We start from the raw sequence: 13,096 nt of genomic DNA, 5'->3' as shown, positions 1-13,096 counted from the left end.
GGCCAAATTTTGTGATAGTAATCCAGGTTGTTAAAAACCCGGATCAATATGTACATGGAATGTTGCTATCCAATCTGGGGCTCTTAAGATAGAAGCTGTTATGAGAGCTTTTAAAACACTTTGTAGAAAGCTTGGCATTCCTCTGTCTAGCCCCAGGTAATTAGTACCTTGTAGAGTGGTCATGCGATAGCAATGTAGTTTAGCACAAAGCACCGATAATACCCAATATGGCCAAGGAAGCACTACACCCTCTTTGGGTTGGTGGGTGGAGAGAGATACATGATAACTTTAAGTCTACTGTTTTCAATTGAGATCCCATTTTTGGACATAGCATGGCGCAAGATTATACCATGCTTAACCCAAAACTAACACTTGAGGGGATTCAAGGACAAATATACTGCTTGCATATTTCAAAGACTACAAGATGTTCTACCCAATTAGAGTGGACACACATGTCATCAGCAAACACCTCGAGCCACTTCCACAACATGCCCTTAAAGATAGTGCATGAGCCTTTCGAAAGTTATTGGTGCATTAGTCAGCCCAAAAGGGATAACAATATAACCGAGTACTCCCCCTTCGATAGCAAAGGTAATTTTTTGTCTATCGTCTAGGTACACTTGCACTTGATTATATCTTGAAAATCTATCCAAGGAACTGCAAGCTTCCTTTCCCGCAACCCATTTGACTATATGATCAATGTACAGTAGCAAATAATGATCTCTCTTGGTTGCAACATTCAATTTCTTGTAATTGATGTATATGTGAATTTTCTTGTTCTTCTTGAGTACCACGACGATCGGCGATACCCACTCGATATGCTCGATTTTGTAGATGAATCCCACTTTTAGCAACTTATTGATTTCTTCTTTCACATAATGGGTATATCGAGGATTCATCAAATAGGGTTATTGCTTGACCGGCTTGGCATCATCTTTGAGAGGAATTGTGTGGATGAGAACTTGAGATGAAATACCCTTAAAATCGGCATAGTTCCATGAGCAAACGTCATAGAATTCCTTCAGCAAGTTAATCAATTGTTCTTCATCCTTCACACACTGAGATTCTCAACAATGTAAACAGGCTTAGGGGATTCCCCTAGCACTACAATATTTTTCTTCCTTGACCTTAGCCAACGGTCCCTCAATGGGTTCATTAGATGTGCCTTCCCACTTCATGTCTAGCAACAAAACTACTCGATCAATCTTTTTTAACTTTGTGAATCTTAGTGGGAGGTTTTTTTGTTTCTTCTAACTTCGAGTTTCCATAGCTGTAAGTAATGCATTTTAAGTGTTTTCGCCTCAAATCGACTAGAAGCTTGGTCTTAAACTTAGTAGATTGGGTTGGTTAGGGAATTTCCAAGTCAGAATCACTACTTCTATCCATGTCAGAGTCAAAACCCGTTGTGGTATTCTCCAAGACTTGACCTAGGTTGTCTTAGACTATGAACATCTCAAGGTCCAAACAAAGATCACTAAGCTAGTGCCCCATTTGTTCATAGTCCAGTACGTTAAGGTATTTGATCCATTTCAACTCTTAAGTTCAGTCTCACAATACCCACATCAATGAGCAAGCTCTCGACCTAAGAGGGTGTGGAATCCATACATATTTTCTCAATGGTATGGCCATCTGTGTCATAATATACCGAATTAGAATCAAAATTGTTGTCATCCTAAACTCACCAGCCATCCTCAAAGTCACTCACTTCCTCAGCATCTAGACCTTGTCCCTTCATCAATGAGACAAAGAGGTTGTTATGGAAATCGTATAGGACTTGGTGTTAAGAAGAGTGCTAGGGTTTGCACTGAGGACACACAGAGTGTACGACCACGACAAAAACACAAAGACACAAACATAGACACAGAGGGCAAAACTCAAACCCTAAACATAAAACTCAAAACTCAAACCCTAAACGCAAAACTCAAAACTCAAACACAAAAACTCAAACACAAACAGAAGAAGGAAGAGAGAGAACACAACTCTGAAGTGAATGAATGCTGTAAATGAATGTAAGAGTGTATAGTGTGCTCAAGGGCACAGCAATGTCGGAGTGTGACATCCACCGAAGACGGATCCCAAGTCTGTGACCACCAGTCGAAGTGTAGGAGTGTTGAATAGTGAATGGCAGCAGGCTGGTCACCAAAACGCAGCAGTCTCGAGGCTGGAAACTAGTAAACGCAGCAGTGTACCACCGATCGGGGGCTAGAAACTGTGCACAGTCTGCTGTAAACAACAGGCTGAAACAATGTCTGAGAGTGTCAGGGCCTGCAATGCTGAAAACATAGGCTGGCTGACCCTGGAGATGATGGACAGCATGCTGAACAACAGTTTGGGACAGTTTGGAGCAGTCGCCAGCAGCTGAAAGCTATCGCCTACAACAATGGACAGGCTGAAGATGATGTGGCTTTAGTCGATGATGGCTGGACAGCAGATGGAGGCGGGCTGCAGGCTGGAAAATGGGCGCCAACAGCAGAGCAGAGGGTGTGTGGGCTGGTGTAACTTGCAAAACAAGGATGATGCTGAATGGGGGCAGCCTGTCTATTTATAGATGTGGAAGGGCGCCCCAAAAATTAGGGTTTCCACTAAACTTTCTCGTACTGCTCCCCGTTTTAGGGTTTCCACTGAACTCTCTCGAACCACTCCCCATTTTAGGGTTTTACTCTAAAAGAGCATTTTTAGTGTGTTTCGGGGCTGTTTAAGAGGCTAATCAACAAATAATGCATATTTTAGCTCAACACTTGGTACTCGTTGGTCCATTGCCAAGTTGTTGAGTCAAGGGCCATCAAAAAGAGTGGCACTAAGATTGATTCTACGTGAAGTTCTATCATGAGGATTGAAGTATCTTGTGTATCTTTCTAACTCAGTGTTCATAGGCCAACTGATATTCCAAATTTTCTGTAGATGATAGTTCCAAGGTGGAAAAAATGTCCATCCAATCCTACTCACTCTCAAAAGAGGGGATATATCTAGCCAATGGTTGGAAGGTTGTGGCTATTGAGTCACGGGCCATCATTAAGAGTGGCACTAAGATTGATTCTACATGAGGTTCTATCATAACAGTTGAAGTATCTCGTGTATCTTTCTACCTCAAGTGTTCATAGGCCAATAGATATTCCAACTCTTCTGTGAATGGTAATTCCAAGGTAGCAAGGATGTGTATCCAATCCTAGTCACCCCTCAAGAAAGAAAATATATATGGTCAATGGTTGCAAGATGGAGGTTCGTTAGAATCTCCGTGTAAGATAGCATCCAAGTCAGCAAGTGAGCTGTTCCAAGATTCCATCTTGATGCGGACTGCCTCCCTCCTATTTCCTAAAAAGACTTCCCAGTCCTCGATGAGACGTGTATTACATATCCATGTTGGCCAAGCAATAGGTCATAGTCCATGCCAATCATGACAACAAAGTCGACAACCTTGAATTGGACCCCAACAATCTTGGAGAGTGGAATGGTAACTTTTGTGGATGCAAGACCTACAATAATGGTCAATTCGATGGTGTTCTAGATATATTGTGGCCTGCTTGCATTAAGAACCAAAGAGGTCTTTTGCTCTATAGGTTATGATTCATATGAGGGTTTGGCTGTGATTTCATTAGGTTGTTGCACTTCTCTTGTGAAGGTGCATAGGACAATGTCCCCTATTGCCCAAGCTAGGGTTGTCTATCGCTATGACTTACATTTAGCTTCATCTCACACATGCACAACTTAATCATCCCAACTGAAATAAGTTGAAAATTCACAACCCCGTGACACACTCCACGATATGTGCAGCTTGCTCTATTGCGGTGGCCAAGGGGTCCCCATATCTGTACTCCATATAATAGTGTCAATGTGATCAACGTATCAAATAACCATAGCTTAATGTGAGGCTCCTAGAATTGTAGATGTAAGCACACCCTCTCCAAATCACCCTATGCTATATATCCCTATGTCAATCTAGCCATCATATCTCTAGCATGTATTTCTAGTTGTGGCCACTTTATTTCTAGATAATCAGCCAGCCCTCCTCATTCTCTCATCCCCTGCTATTGTCTAGCCCCTACACTGACCCATAGTGTTGTGTGTTGGGGCTGACCATTGCAGCCTTGTATCATTCAACCATTGCACCGATTGTAGTCAGATTGTTCCTTCTTATACCTTTGTTTTTCTTCCGTCTCCTCTCTATGTTCACTTGCCTTTCCATTGAGCACTCTCACAAATACATGTGGCTCTCTAACTAAGTTAGAGAAGCTCTCTTTTTCCACTATGTGAGGCATCTAAAGAGTAGTTGTTTGTCTATGGATAGTGGATCGCAAAGCCACCTTTGTTTGAAAGCAAGCTCTAGTCCCACAACACTCCTCATCATAACAACCATTTTAAGGCATGAACCTAGAGGGAGCTCATTGTATGGAACATGAGTAAAAAGGTTGAACTAGCTATTGCATATAAGGCCTCACTAAAATGCTTTGTGAGCTCGAGTAGCGAATGTGGGGGGTCAACCTTATATAGCACCTTGAAGATCTCTCCTAAGTAGATACTCGTAGTCTCTTTAGAGTAGTATCTCAAGTGTCAAAAAATGTGTGGGTGGTCTTTTCCTATGTGAACCGAAGATCAAGTGTGAATGATAGGTAAACATAGTCCACTACAACTTCAATGGGGTAGAGGGAGATTGTGAGATCCTAGATATGTAGAGCGAGCATTGGGTTTGTGTGTGCGTATATGATTTCTTCTTCTTCTTCTTCTTTTTTGCAGGGGCAAAGTGGGGGGGGAGGGACATCCACTATGTACCATGTCAATGAGGATGGCAAATGAATGTGCTTGCCAAGGGATATCTAGCTATGCCATTCAATAAGGCTAATCCATGTGTCATACATACCTATCTAAATAAGGTATCTCACATGCTTTGTGTGTTCCTCTATATCATGTGAGGTACACCCAATCCCTAACTCTACCAAACCCTGCTAATGTAACATCTCCATATATCCAAAAAGGACACTTGCTAAAAAGATATCCTCACCCATGACATTAAAGTCCCCTAGAAAAATGACATCACCCTCTCTCAAAAACTCCCAAATGTCCTCATCAAAAACTATATATGTTCTTTAGGAGGGGCATAAGCAAATATCATAAAAGAGACGTAGCATATGTTGATGTACAATGTGCCCTCCTCACCTTACATCCTCACAACACATATACATGGTTTGCTCATCTCAACGGACTATCTAGATCACCGCATACAATTTCTCTCTAAACAAGACTGGCACACCACCTAAGCTATGGCTATTGTGCATGGTATGTGTCTCCCTCATGTGTACTAACTCCCACATGCACTTATATCCAATCATACACATCACCGTGCTATACAAACCCTAACATGTCCCTAAATAGAAAATCGTGTCAGAGCCTTTGTCAATGGGACGTGAAATTTTGAGATGTTTTAATCTTGCTGATATGTAAAATTTCAGACTGGACCTATAGATCTCGCACCATCATTTGGTGTGTTTATCCAAAACCACAACTCTTCCTCCCCTATAAAAAGCCAGTTTACCTTCTTCCCTAGCTATCTTATTTTTGGGTATCCATTCCTTATGTGGGCTAGCTAAGTAGGTGTAAGCTCTTCTCCTAAAAACATACTTGTTCACTTCAATTGTCTACATTGTACTTAAAAGTCTTTCTTAGTCTCCATTGTTGATCTCCCTCCCATTCCACACACACAAAGGACATCACCATCAAAATACCATGTAGACAAAGCATCAGCAGCAAACATTAAGACATCACGCTCAAAGAGATCATATCGACAAGTATGCACAAAAGCCCAATCATAATAAGCAATATTGGCTGCCTCATTCTTCTATCCTGCACTTGCCTTTGTGTCACGAGACACATTAAGTCCAAATTGCTTTTTCTTTTGTCTCCAAAACAATGTGTCAAGTTTTGTGCAATAATACACTTGTTTTATTTGCCTTCTCCTTAATTTGAATTAGATGAAGTCCCAGCACTATTTTTGGGCTTACTAGGAGACCTTGCTCTTCCTATATTAAGTCCAAATTGCTTCTTCTTTGTCTCCAAAGCAATTTTCTTTTGATAATATACTTCTTTTTGTTTGCCTTCTCTTCAATTTGAATCAGATGGAAGTCCTAGAATTGTTATTGGTCTTACTAGAAGACTAGCTACTAGTTAGCCTTGCTCTTACCTTATGATCACTAGCAAAAGCTTGATCTGATTTGAGACAAGTCTATAGAGAGCAACTCTGCTCCTCCTGAGGCAACAAAGTAACCAACTAATCAAAACCGTAGTTATTGGCATTATCCATGGCAACTCGTCTCAAGGTGGTAGCAAATCCCTGATAAAAGTCAGGTATACCAGTCAAGTGGTGAACACAAGCTGACTTGGTGAAACAATTTCATCAATTCGCAAACCACTCTTTCGAGTCCCAGATATGTGTCATGTACACATCCATGTTGCACCTTTCATCATTTTAGAATCTTCACTGTTGTTTCCTCAAAAAATCAACCCCTGCTTCATTGCAAACTGGGTTCAGAGAGGGCCGATTGATCCCATGCATCTTCGCTGTGAAGACCTGATATGCACAATAATAGCCCTCTTAACTGATAAAGCAATCAATGCATGTGCTTGAGGATCTCTACCATCTAGATTTTAATTTATAAATACATGTTACGTAAGCCCACATTGGCTGATTGGCTTGTCATCAACTCCAAGAATCCCAAAAAAAATCATTTCTGGCTTCTGCTCTGATTAGGGTTAGTGTTTCTTAAGAAGCAGTCAGCAGCAAACTTAAGGCTTCTGAGTTTCACGGGGCTGCAAGTATTGCTAGATGACCCCTTGGAGTGCACTACAGGCTTCTCCTTCTATTCCTTCAGTGTGCTGTGAAGCTATGGCTGACCTGCAAGGGCTATGTGAACTGCAGGAATCAAAGGCTATGTGATTGATAGGGGGGCCGAGAGCAGCAACCTCTGAACGTACAAAAGTTTCAAAAGATATAGGCTGATCAAAGCTCAGAATGATTTCTCTAAGTATGGTAATTGACTAGTATCCCACTCTCCCACATTTTGCAGTTTGTGTTTTCCAGAGGCCAGTTGTTTCTACCTTTCCAGTGTTAGCATACTAGATTGTTGAGTTTCTGCTTGGCCTACATCATCAAGCAAATCAGCCTCCAAAGTTCACCACAGGTTTGGATAACTTTGGCTTGTGGGTTTGGCTCTTGCTCTTTAGTTTTCGTGCTTGGCGCACCAGGACCAGCTCACTTCTTCTTCAGCTTGTTTCTACTGTGCGTGCTTCCTTGTTTCGATTATCATATGAAGTGGGCGAAAGGATTGTGCTATTTCTTCAAGATTGTTTGCCAGTAAATGTTCTGAAGTCCTGTTGGATAAAGTCCTGTTGCTGCTTCCTACTTCACTGGAACCTTGTTCCATTGTGGACCAAAAGTGCTCCACTTCCTCTCCTCATGTCTGTCATACTTCCACCCTTGGCATAATACATTTCAGATGGCACATGTACAGATTTTGCAATCTTACTAGAACTAGCACTTGTGGACTGTGGCAAATGTTGTTGCTACTTATGGCAATAATGGAAACCCAAAAACTTCAAATTTGAAGAGGGTTTTAATTGCTACCCTTGTGTCAACCAACTTTGAACACAACCAACCAAAGGAATCCATCATGTAAAGAGAAACATGGCAGACCTATCATAAAAGGTCATAAAAGGCTACGATCTCAGATAACAAGCTGGCCAGCATCCACATTCGCTATAACTTCTTCTGGAGGGACAAGGTCGCATTCACATGATTTGCTTACACACGGTTATTCAGAAAATGTCATCCCAAGTGCCCTGAGCATAACAATCACAATGAAGGCCAACCGAAGATCTTAGTGCACAACATACAATTCACAGCACTCAGATTGAAATCAATGGTCTGTTATCTTAACATAAAGTATTTGGCTTTCAACTTACTTGACTAGTATAAGCCATGGACAAACAGATAACAATAAAATACCTCAAGTGCAATCACAATATCAAACTGCTTCTCCTCCACTACCAGCTGCTCTGCGACAGACAATAGTGCAGCATTACAGTTCTAAGCTATTCCTTTCTTTTTAAAGACAATTTCCATCAAAGAACAAGCTTGTTGCATATGAATGGATAATACCAGCTGTTGTACACCGATAGTCTATGGAAGCTGTTGCAGGATCCTTGATCTGACAAGTAAAACAATTTGTACTCAGAGATTACTGCATTTACAGTAATGACTATAGTCAAAAAGTTACAGGTTATTTGATCAACAGGTTTGGAACATTTTTGAGTCAGAAGATGTACAAATGCAAAGGACAAGCTTGAACACAATCAACACATGCACAATATCTAGATTCTAGCATGTGACATCAAAACTCTCTGATTACAGAGCCACAGTAGATCTGTCAGTCACATAGTCTTGTGCCTTTTGATCTAATGAACAAGTCCCAAAGTTCACACATCAAGTTACAGATGTATATAGACGAATTGCCAAACTCCAGGCCAAATCACCTGAGACTCAAGAGTGTCTTAGTTGATTTAAGGAACCAGTTGGTTCATCATAAACAAGGGTCTGTCATGGTGTGAATATGGAGCTCCGAGCACATGACTGACAGGATTATAAAAGGCCACATATTTCAAGCGGTCCATCAAAGTTTCTAAGGAGGTTAGAAGCTTCCAACATGTGAAAGCAAAGGAACAAGAAGTTAAACATGTGGGTACAGGAGGTCCATATCTAGTACAATTACAAACCTACAAACAGACATCATGACAACAATGTGGCACGACCCACTAGGTAGCATGCAAACATGTGATAATGCCAGACTGATTGACAAATTGAGCAGATCAACGTTCAAGAAGTCTCCAATATGGTGGAGCACAAAAAGTCGCCGTCAAACAGAAGACTGATCTGTGTGATTAACAGGACTTACATGACATCTATAAGTGCATCCTATCTAGTCGTCACATCAGTCCGAGGAGGTTCCCCCCAGTTAAGGCCCAGAGGCATGCATAAAATACTGGAGTTTCTTTCTCAAGTTTATCGTGGCATAGCATCAATAGAGTTTTGGGTTTGGTAAGCGCCACTTCCTAGACAACAATCCACCCCCAACACTATCTGAAAGCATTGCAGGTTTCAAAAGTGGCAACAGGACATGGACATTATATTGACTAAAAAGCTACAATCAATCTATCCATTTGAGTTTCACGTGATCTATTTGTACATCTTTCACTTCTGAACTTTTGAAAGTTAAATGGAAATTGTAGCTAGAGCTACATAATTAAACTACGAAGTCTTGAGGTCAATTCGCCCAAAATTCAAGTGCCTAAGCATATTTAAAGAACTAGTTGGTTCATTGAAAAGTATATTTAAGGAGCTAGTTGGTGCATTGAAAACAAGGAAACATTAGTGATCTTCCCCGAACACCACTCCATTGTCTATACTGTTCACAGAAGAATGCCATGTCCCATATCTCCCAGTATTTTTCATGCTCTTATGACCTTCCTGCACTTGAGCTTCCGCATGTTGCAACAATGCTTTTTGTGCTTCACCATGTAACATTTACGTACTTCCATATGTTACAAACATATGCTCCACAACATTCTAGAATCAACAAGGTCAACTCAACAACTCCAAAGTTTTGGCCATCAAAAAGAATATGGACCACAATGACCTTCTTGTCTTCATACCTCTCAAACCTAGAACATTAGTTAATGAAGGGCCCCACGCACACCCCCCCCCCCCCCCAAAAAAAAAAAACAAACAAACAAAACACTTTCATCCATCCATGGGGATCTATCATTATTTCCTTCCAATACAACCAAAACTATGTATGTCAATAAAACTACTTTCTCTCTCTTTACAAAACCTAACATAAAGAAGACATCTTAAATTAGTGAAAACTTGCATTTCCCTATGAGATATGCTTATGCAAATAAATGACCACCTCTTTTGCACTTTTTCCCAATGGACCTTGTGATTTTATTCTTATTGTGGTCCAACTTCCACCTTAGGCAAAACATACAACACATATGTTCATCTACAAGACCATAACAATAAGTCTTAAGCTACTTGTTTGCCTTCTCAACTTAGGGTTGAAAAGTTTTTTGATTTGACTTTCTGATTTCTCATCCTGTATTTAATGTACATGCTCTTCAAGAGTTTTGTCATTTCGAATTTCAAGTGTGCATCCTTTTTGTCTTCTTTCTAGACTTGTTGTCAAGGGATCTACTCTTTGGAAACCCTAAACCTACAAAAGTTTCAACAAAACATTCTAATAATAAGAACTCTAAGGAGGTGCAACCGAACACACCTCCCAACCATTACAAATGAAGATACAACTTTGTCTATCAGGCCCTTCCCCACCACAATCGCTGCTACAAAAACGCTTTGACTATCCCCACTACAAGGTCACAAGCTTAACTGCCAAATGTGTCCCTTCCTTAATCCCAACCTACCAATCTCCCATGCAAATGTCTTCAAGTTGGCAGCAGTTGAAGTAGAAGAAGATGATTCAATATCATGAATGCCACCTCTTGATGTAGAGCTGGATGGTGGGGCCAGTATGGGAGACCCAAACCTTTGCTCAATGACACATATAATACCTCACTATTAGTTTGCAATGAGGATATGCCTCATCATAAACATATAATAATTAGAATTATCAAGCTTGTCAATTGGCCCCATGCATGCCAAAGAGATCATTATTGGTGCTGGTCATTGTGATCAATCAGCAAATAATAATAGCAGATAGATGAAGAGAGAGAATATATCACCCTACAAGAGAGGGGTGGCCAACCACAAATACAATAGCTTGCTTCCATAGAGGTGAAATTGAACCAAAGTGTTGAAAAGCACCAACATTTTAGACTAATTTCAGCAGATTTTGTATTGCTGACTCTAAAACCGACAAGACAGAGGTGGGTGAGCTGGCTGAGCTGGCAGACAGGGCAACCGGAGGAACACGAGCTGCTGTACTGCATAGGGTGATGCAGAGTAAGGCAGCAACACATGCAGATAGTGGTGGTGTTGGTCCTGAAGGTGGAAGCAACAAGCAGTGTGTAAATAACTACCCTAATGCTGAAACATAAATGAAAGTGTACGACAAAGCATAAACTCAATAGAACACGGTTAGGGTTAGAGTAACTCAGAGACAATGAACACTATGATAATCTGAATGAATGAATAAATATAATGCAATGCTCATGCAACAAACAAGCCATGCAGGGAATGAAAACTGTACCCTGAACTCTCGTGTCTGGAGGATTGAGGCAGAGGCAATAAGCTAGAGAGTGTGCCGTACTCCCAACAAATCCCGAAACACAGCAAGTAGCCTCCAAATGTCAAGCAGCAACAAACAGGTGAGGCCAGCAATGTCCGACAGGCAAAAGCAAGAGAAATCTACAAAATGAAGTCTCCAAAGAGTGTAGGACTGCTAGGCGGCACAGCATAAGCAGCAAAAAGCAGCAATAGGAGAGTGGCCACAGCCTACGCAATGACTGGCTGCAACAAACACAGCAATAGAAGAGGTCCGCCTGGCTATTCACAGCAGTGAAGAGTGTAGACTGCATAGAGAAGGCTGGGAACAGGTGTTGGATGGATGTAGACAGTGTGAGTAGCCTCGTATGAGATGTCCTTTGCGAACCGGGTATGGGCAACAAAGCTAGATCACCTGAAACCTACAAAAACAAGATTGGGTTGAATGGAGGGCGACCTACCTATTTATAAAAAGTTTCAAAACCTCGAACCTCTCCCTATTTTAACTCTCTTGAACTACTCCCCATTTTACGTTTTTTCATTCATGAAGCATTTTTGGAGCTGTTCAAGAGGCTAGTCAACATGTAATGCATATTTTAGTTCAACATCCCCTCTCAAGCCCAAAAACTGCATTAGAAAGAAAGGCCAACCAAACTTTGGTTGTTTTTTTTTAAAACCCCAAGGCAGATGTCCTATCCCAAAGCAGCCATCAACTGCCCAATGGCTTACCAAGACTATACAAGTGATGTTTATCTTACAAAGAAAGCCCAAGAGGTCACCCCAGAGAGGCCAAGGCATCGGACAAAGGGTGCACATTGGCTACCCAATGACCTACCAAGTCTTGCAAAGACGAATGAAACAACAATGAACTTAGTGTTTGTTTAAAAAAACATGGGTTGTGATCGATTAAGTAATTGACGGAGACTGACAAATGGTTAGACCCAAGACCTTCACAAGATAAGCAAGGTATCCCTACCACTACGGAATATCGATGCAAGAGAATTAAGTAATTGACGGAGACTGACAAATGGTTAGACCCAAGACCTTCACAAGATAAGCAAGGTATCCCTACCACTACGGGGTATCGATGCAAGAGAATACATGTGTGATCATGCTCATGCAAAATGCTATGCAACAATGCCACTTCGACAGTGCTTATGTAGGGGAATCATTCGCATGCCCAATTGCCCTTTTACAATCATGACATCCTGATAGAGTAGATCAAGATACAAAGTACAATATACATAATGGTTGAAAAAGAAAATGCAAACAACAACCTATCACCACCAAGAGAACATAGCTACCCCTGCTCAAACTAGACAGGAAAGCTAAAGGAAATCACCCTCTCCCCATCAATCTAAAGAAGTAGAGGAGGGTGTACCCAAGCGAATCTTGGATAGCAAGTACTAAAGCACAGGTCGATTAACCGCCTTGGTCAATATGTTTACAAAGTTATATGATGAAGGCACAAACTCTAGGTGGATGGTGTCTAGCTCAACTTACTCTCTGGTAAAGTAAAAATGAACAACATGCCGAGTTCAAGGTGTAATAATGGGTTTACCAGCTAGTGCAATCGCACTCTAATTGTCACAGTAGAGGACAATCAATGCAGCACATGCGAACTTAAGTGCCACCAATAAGCTCCTCAAGTAGATAGTCCCCCGTGGTATCATCAAAGAGAACCCTATACTCAACCCCAATCATAGAGACTACCATTATCTCCTGCTTATGGCTAGCCCAAGAGATGGGTGATGGGAAAGCTCAGTATCATGATCTCCTACCCGGTCAAAGTCAGTGTATCCCTATAAACATAAACCAAAACCCTAAGTCAAG

General features: G+C 41.2%; 1 protein-coding gene across 1 annotated transcript in view; it reads right to left on the bottom strand.

Moving 5' to 3' along the window:
- The window catches only part of COQ3 (coenzyme Q 3), a 166,977-nt gene that overhangs the window by 52,477 nt on the left and 101,404 nt on the right, over nucleotides 1-13,096 (bottom strand). Inside the window, exons 5-6 of the mRNA XM_087666449.1 lie at nucleotides 8,147-8,195; nucleotides 7,994-8,043 (exon numbers count right to left, since the gene is read on the bottom strand). Of these exons, the coding sequence (XP_087522575.1) occupies nucleotides 7,994-8,043; nucleotides 8,147-8,195 (99 nt within the window). The remainder of the gene's footprint in view (nucleotides 1-7,993; nucleotides 8,044-8,146; nucleotides 8,196-13,096) is intronic.

The sequence above is a fragment of the Lygodium microphyllum genome, chromosome 25 (genome assembly GCF_053477565.2).
Source record: "Lygodium microphyllum isolate KBCC chromosome 25, Lygodium_microphyllum_v1.1.10, whole genome shotgun sequence".
NCBI classification, from domain to species: Eukaryota; Viridiplantae; Streptophyta; class Polypodiopsida; order Schizaeales; family Lygodiaceae; genus Lygodium; species Lygodium microphyllum.
This window is presented reverse-complemented; position numbering and strand designations above follow the sequence as displayed.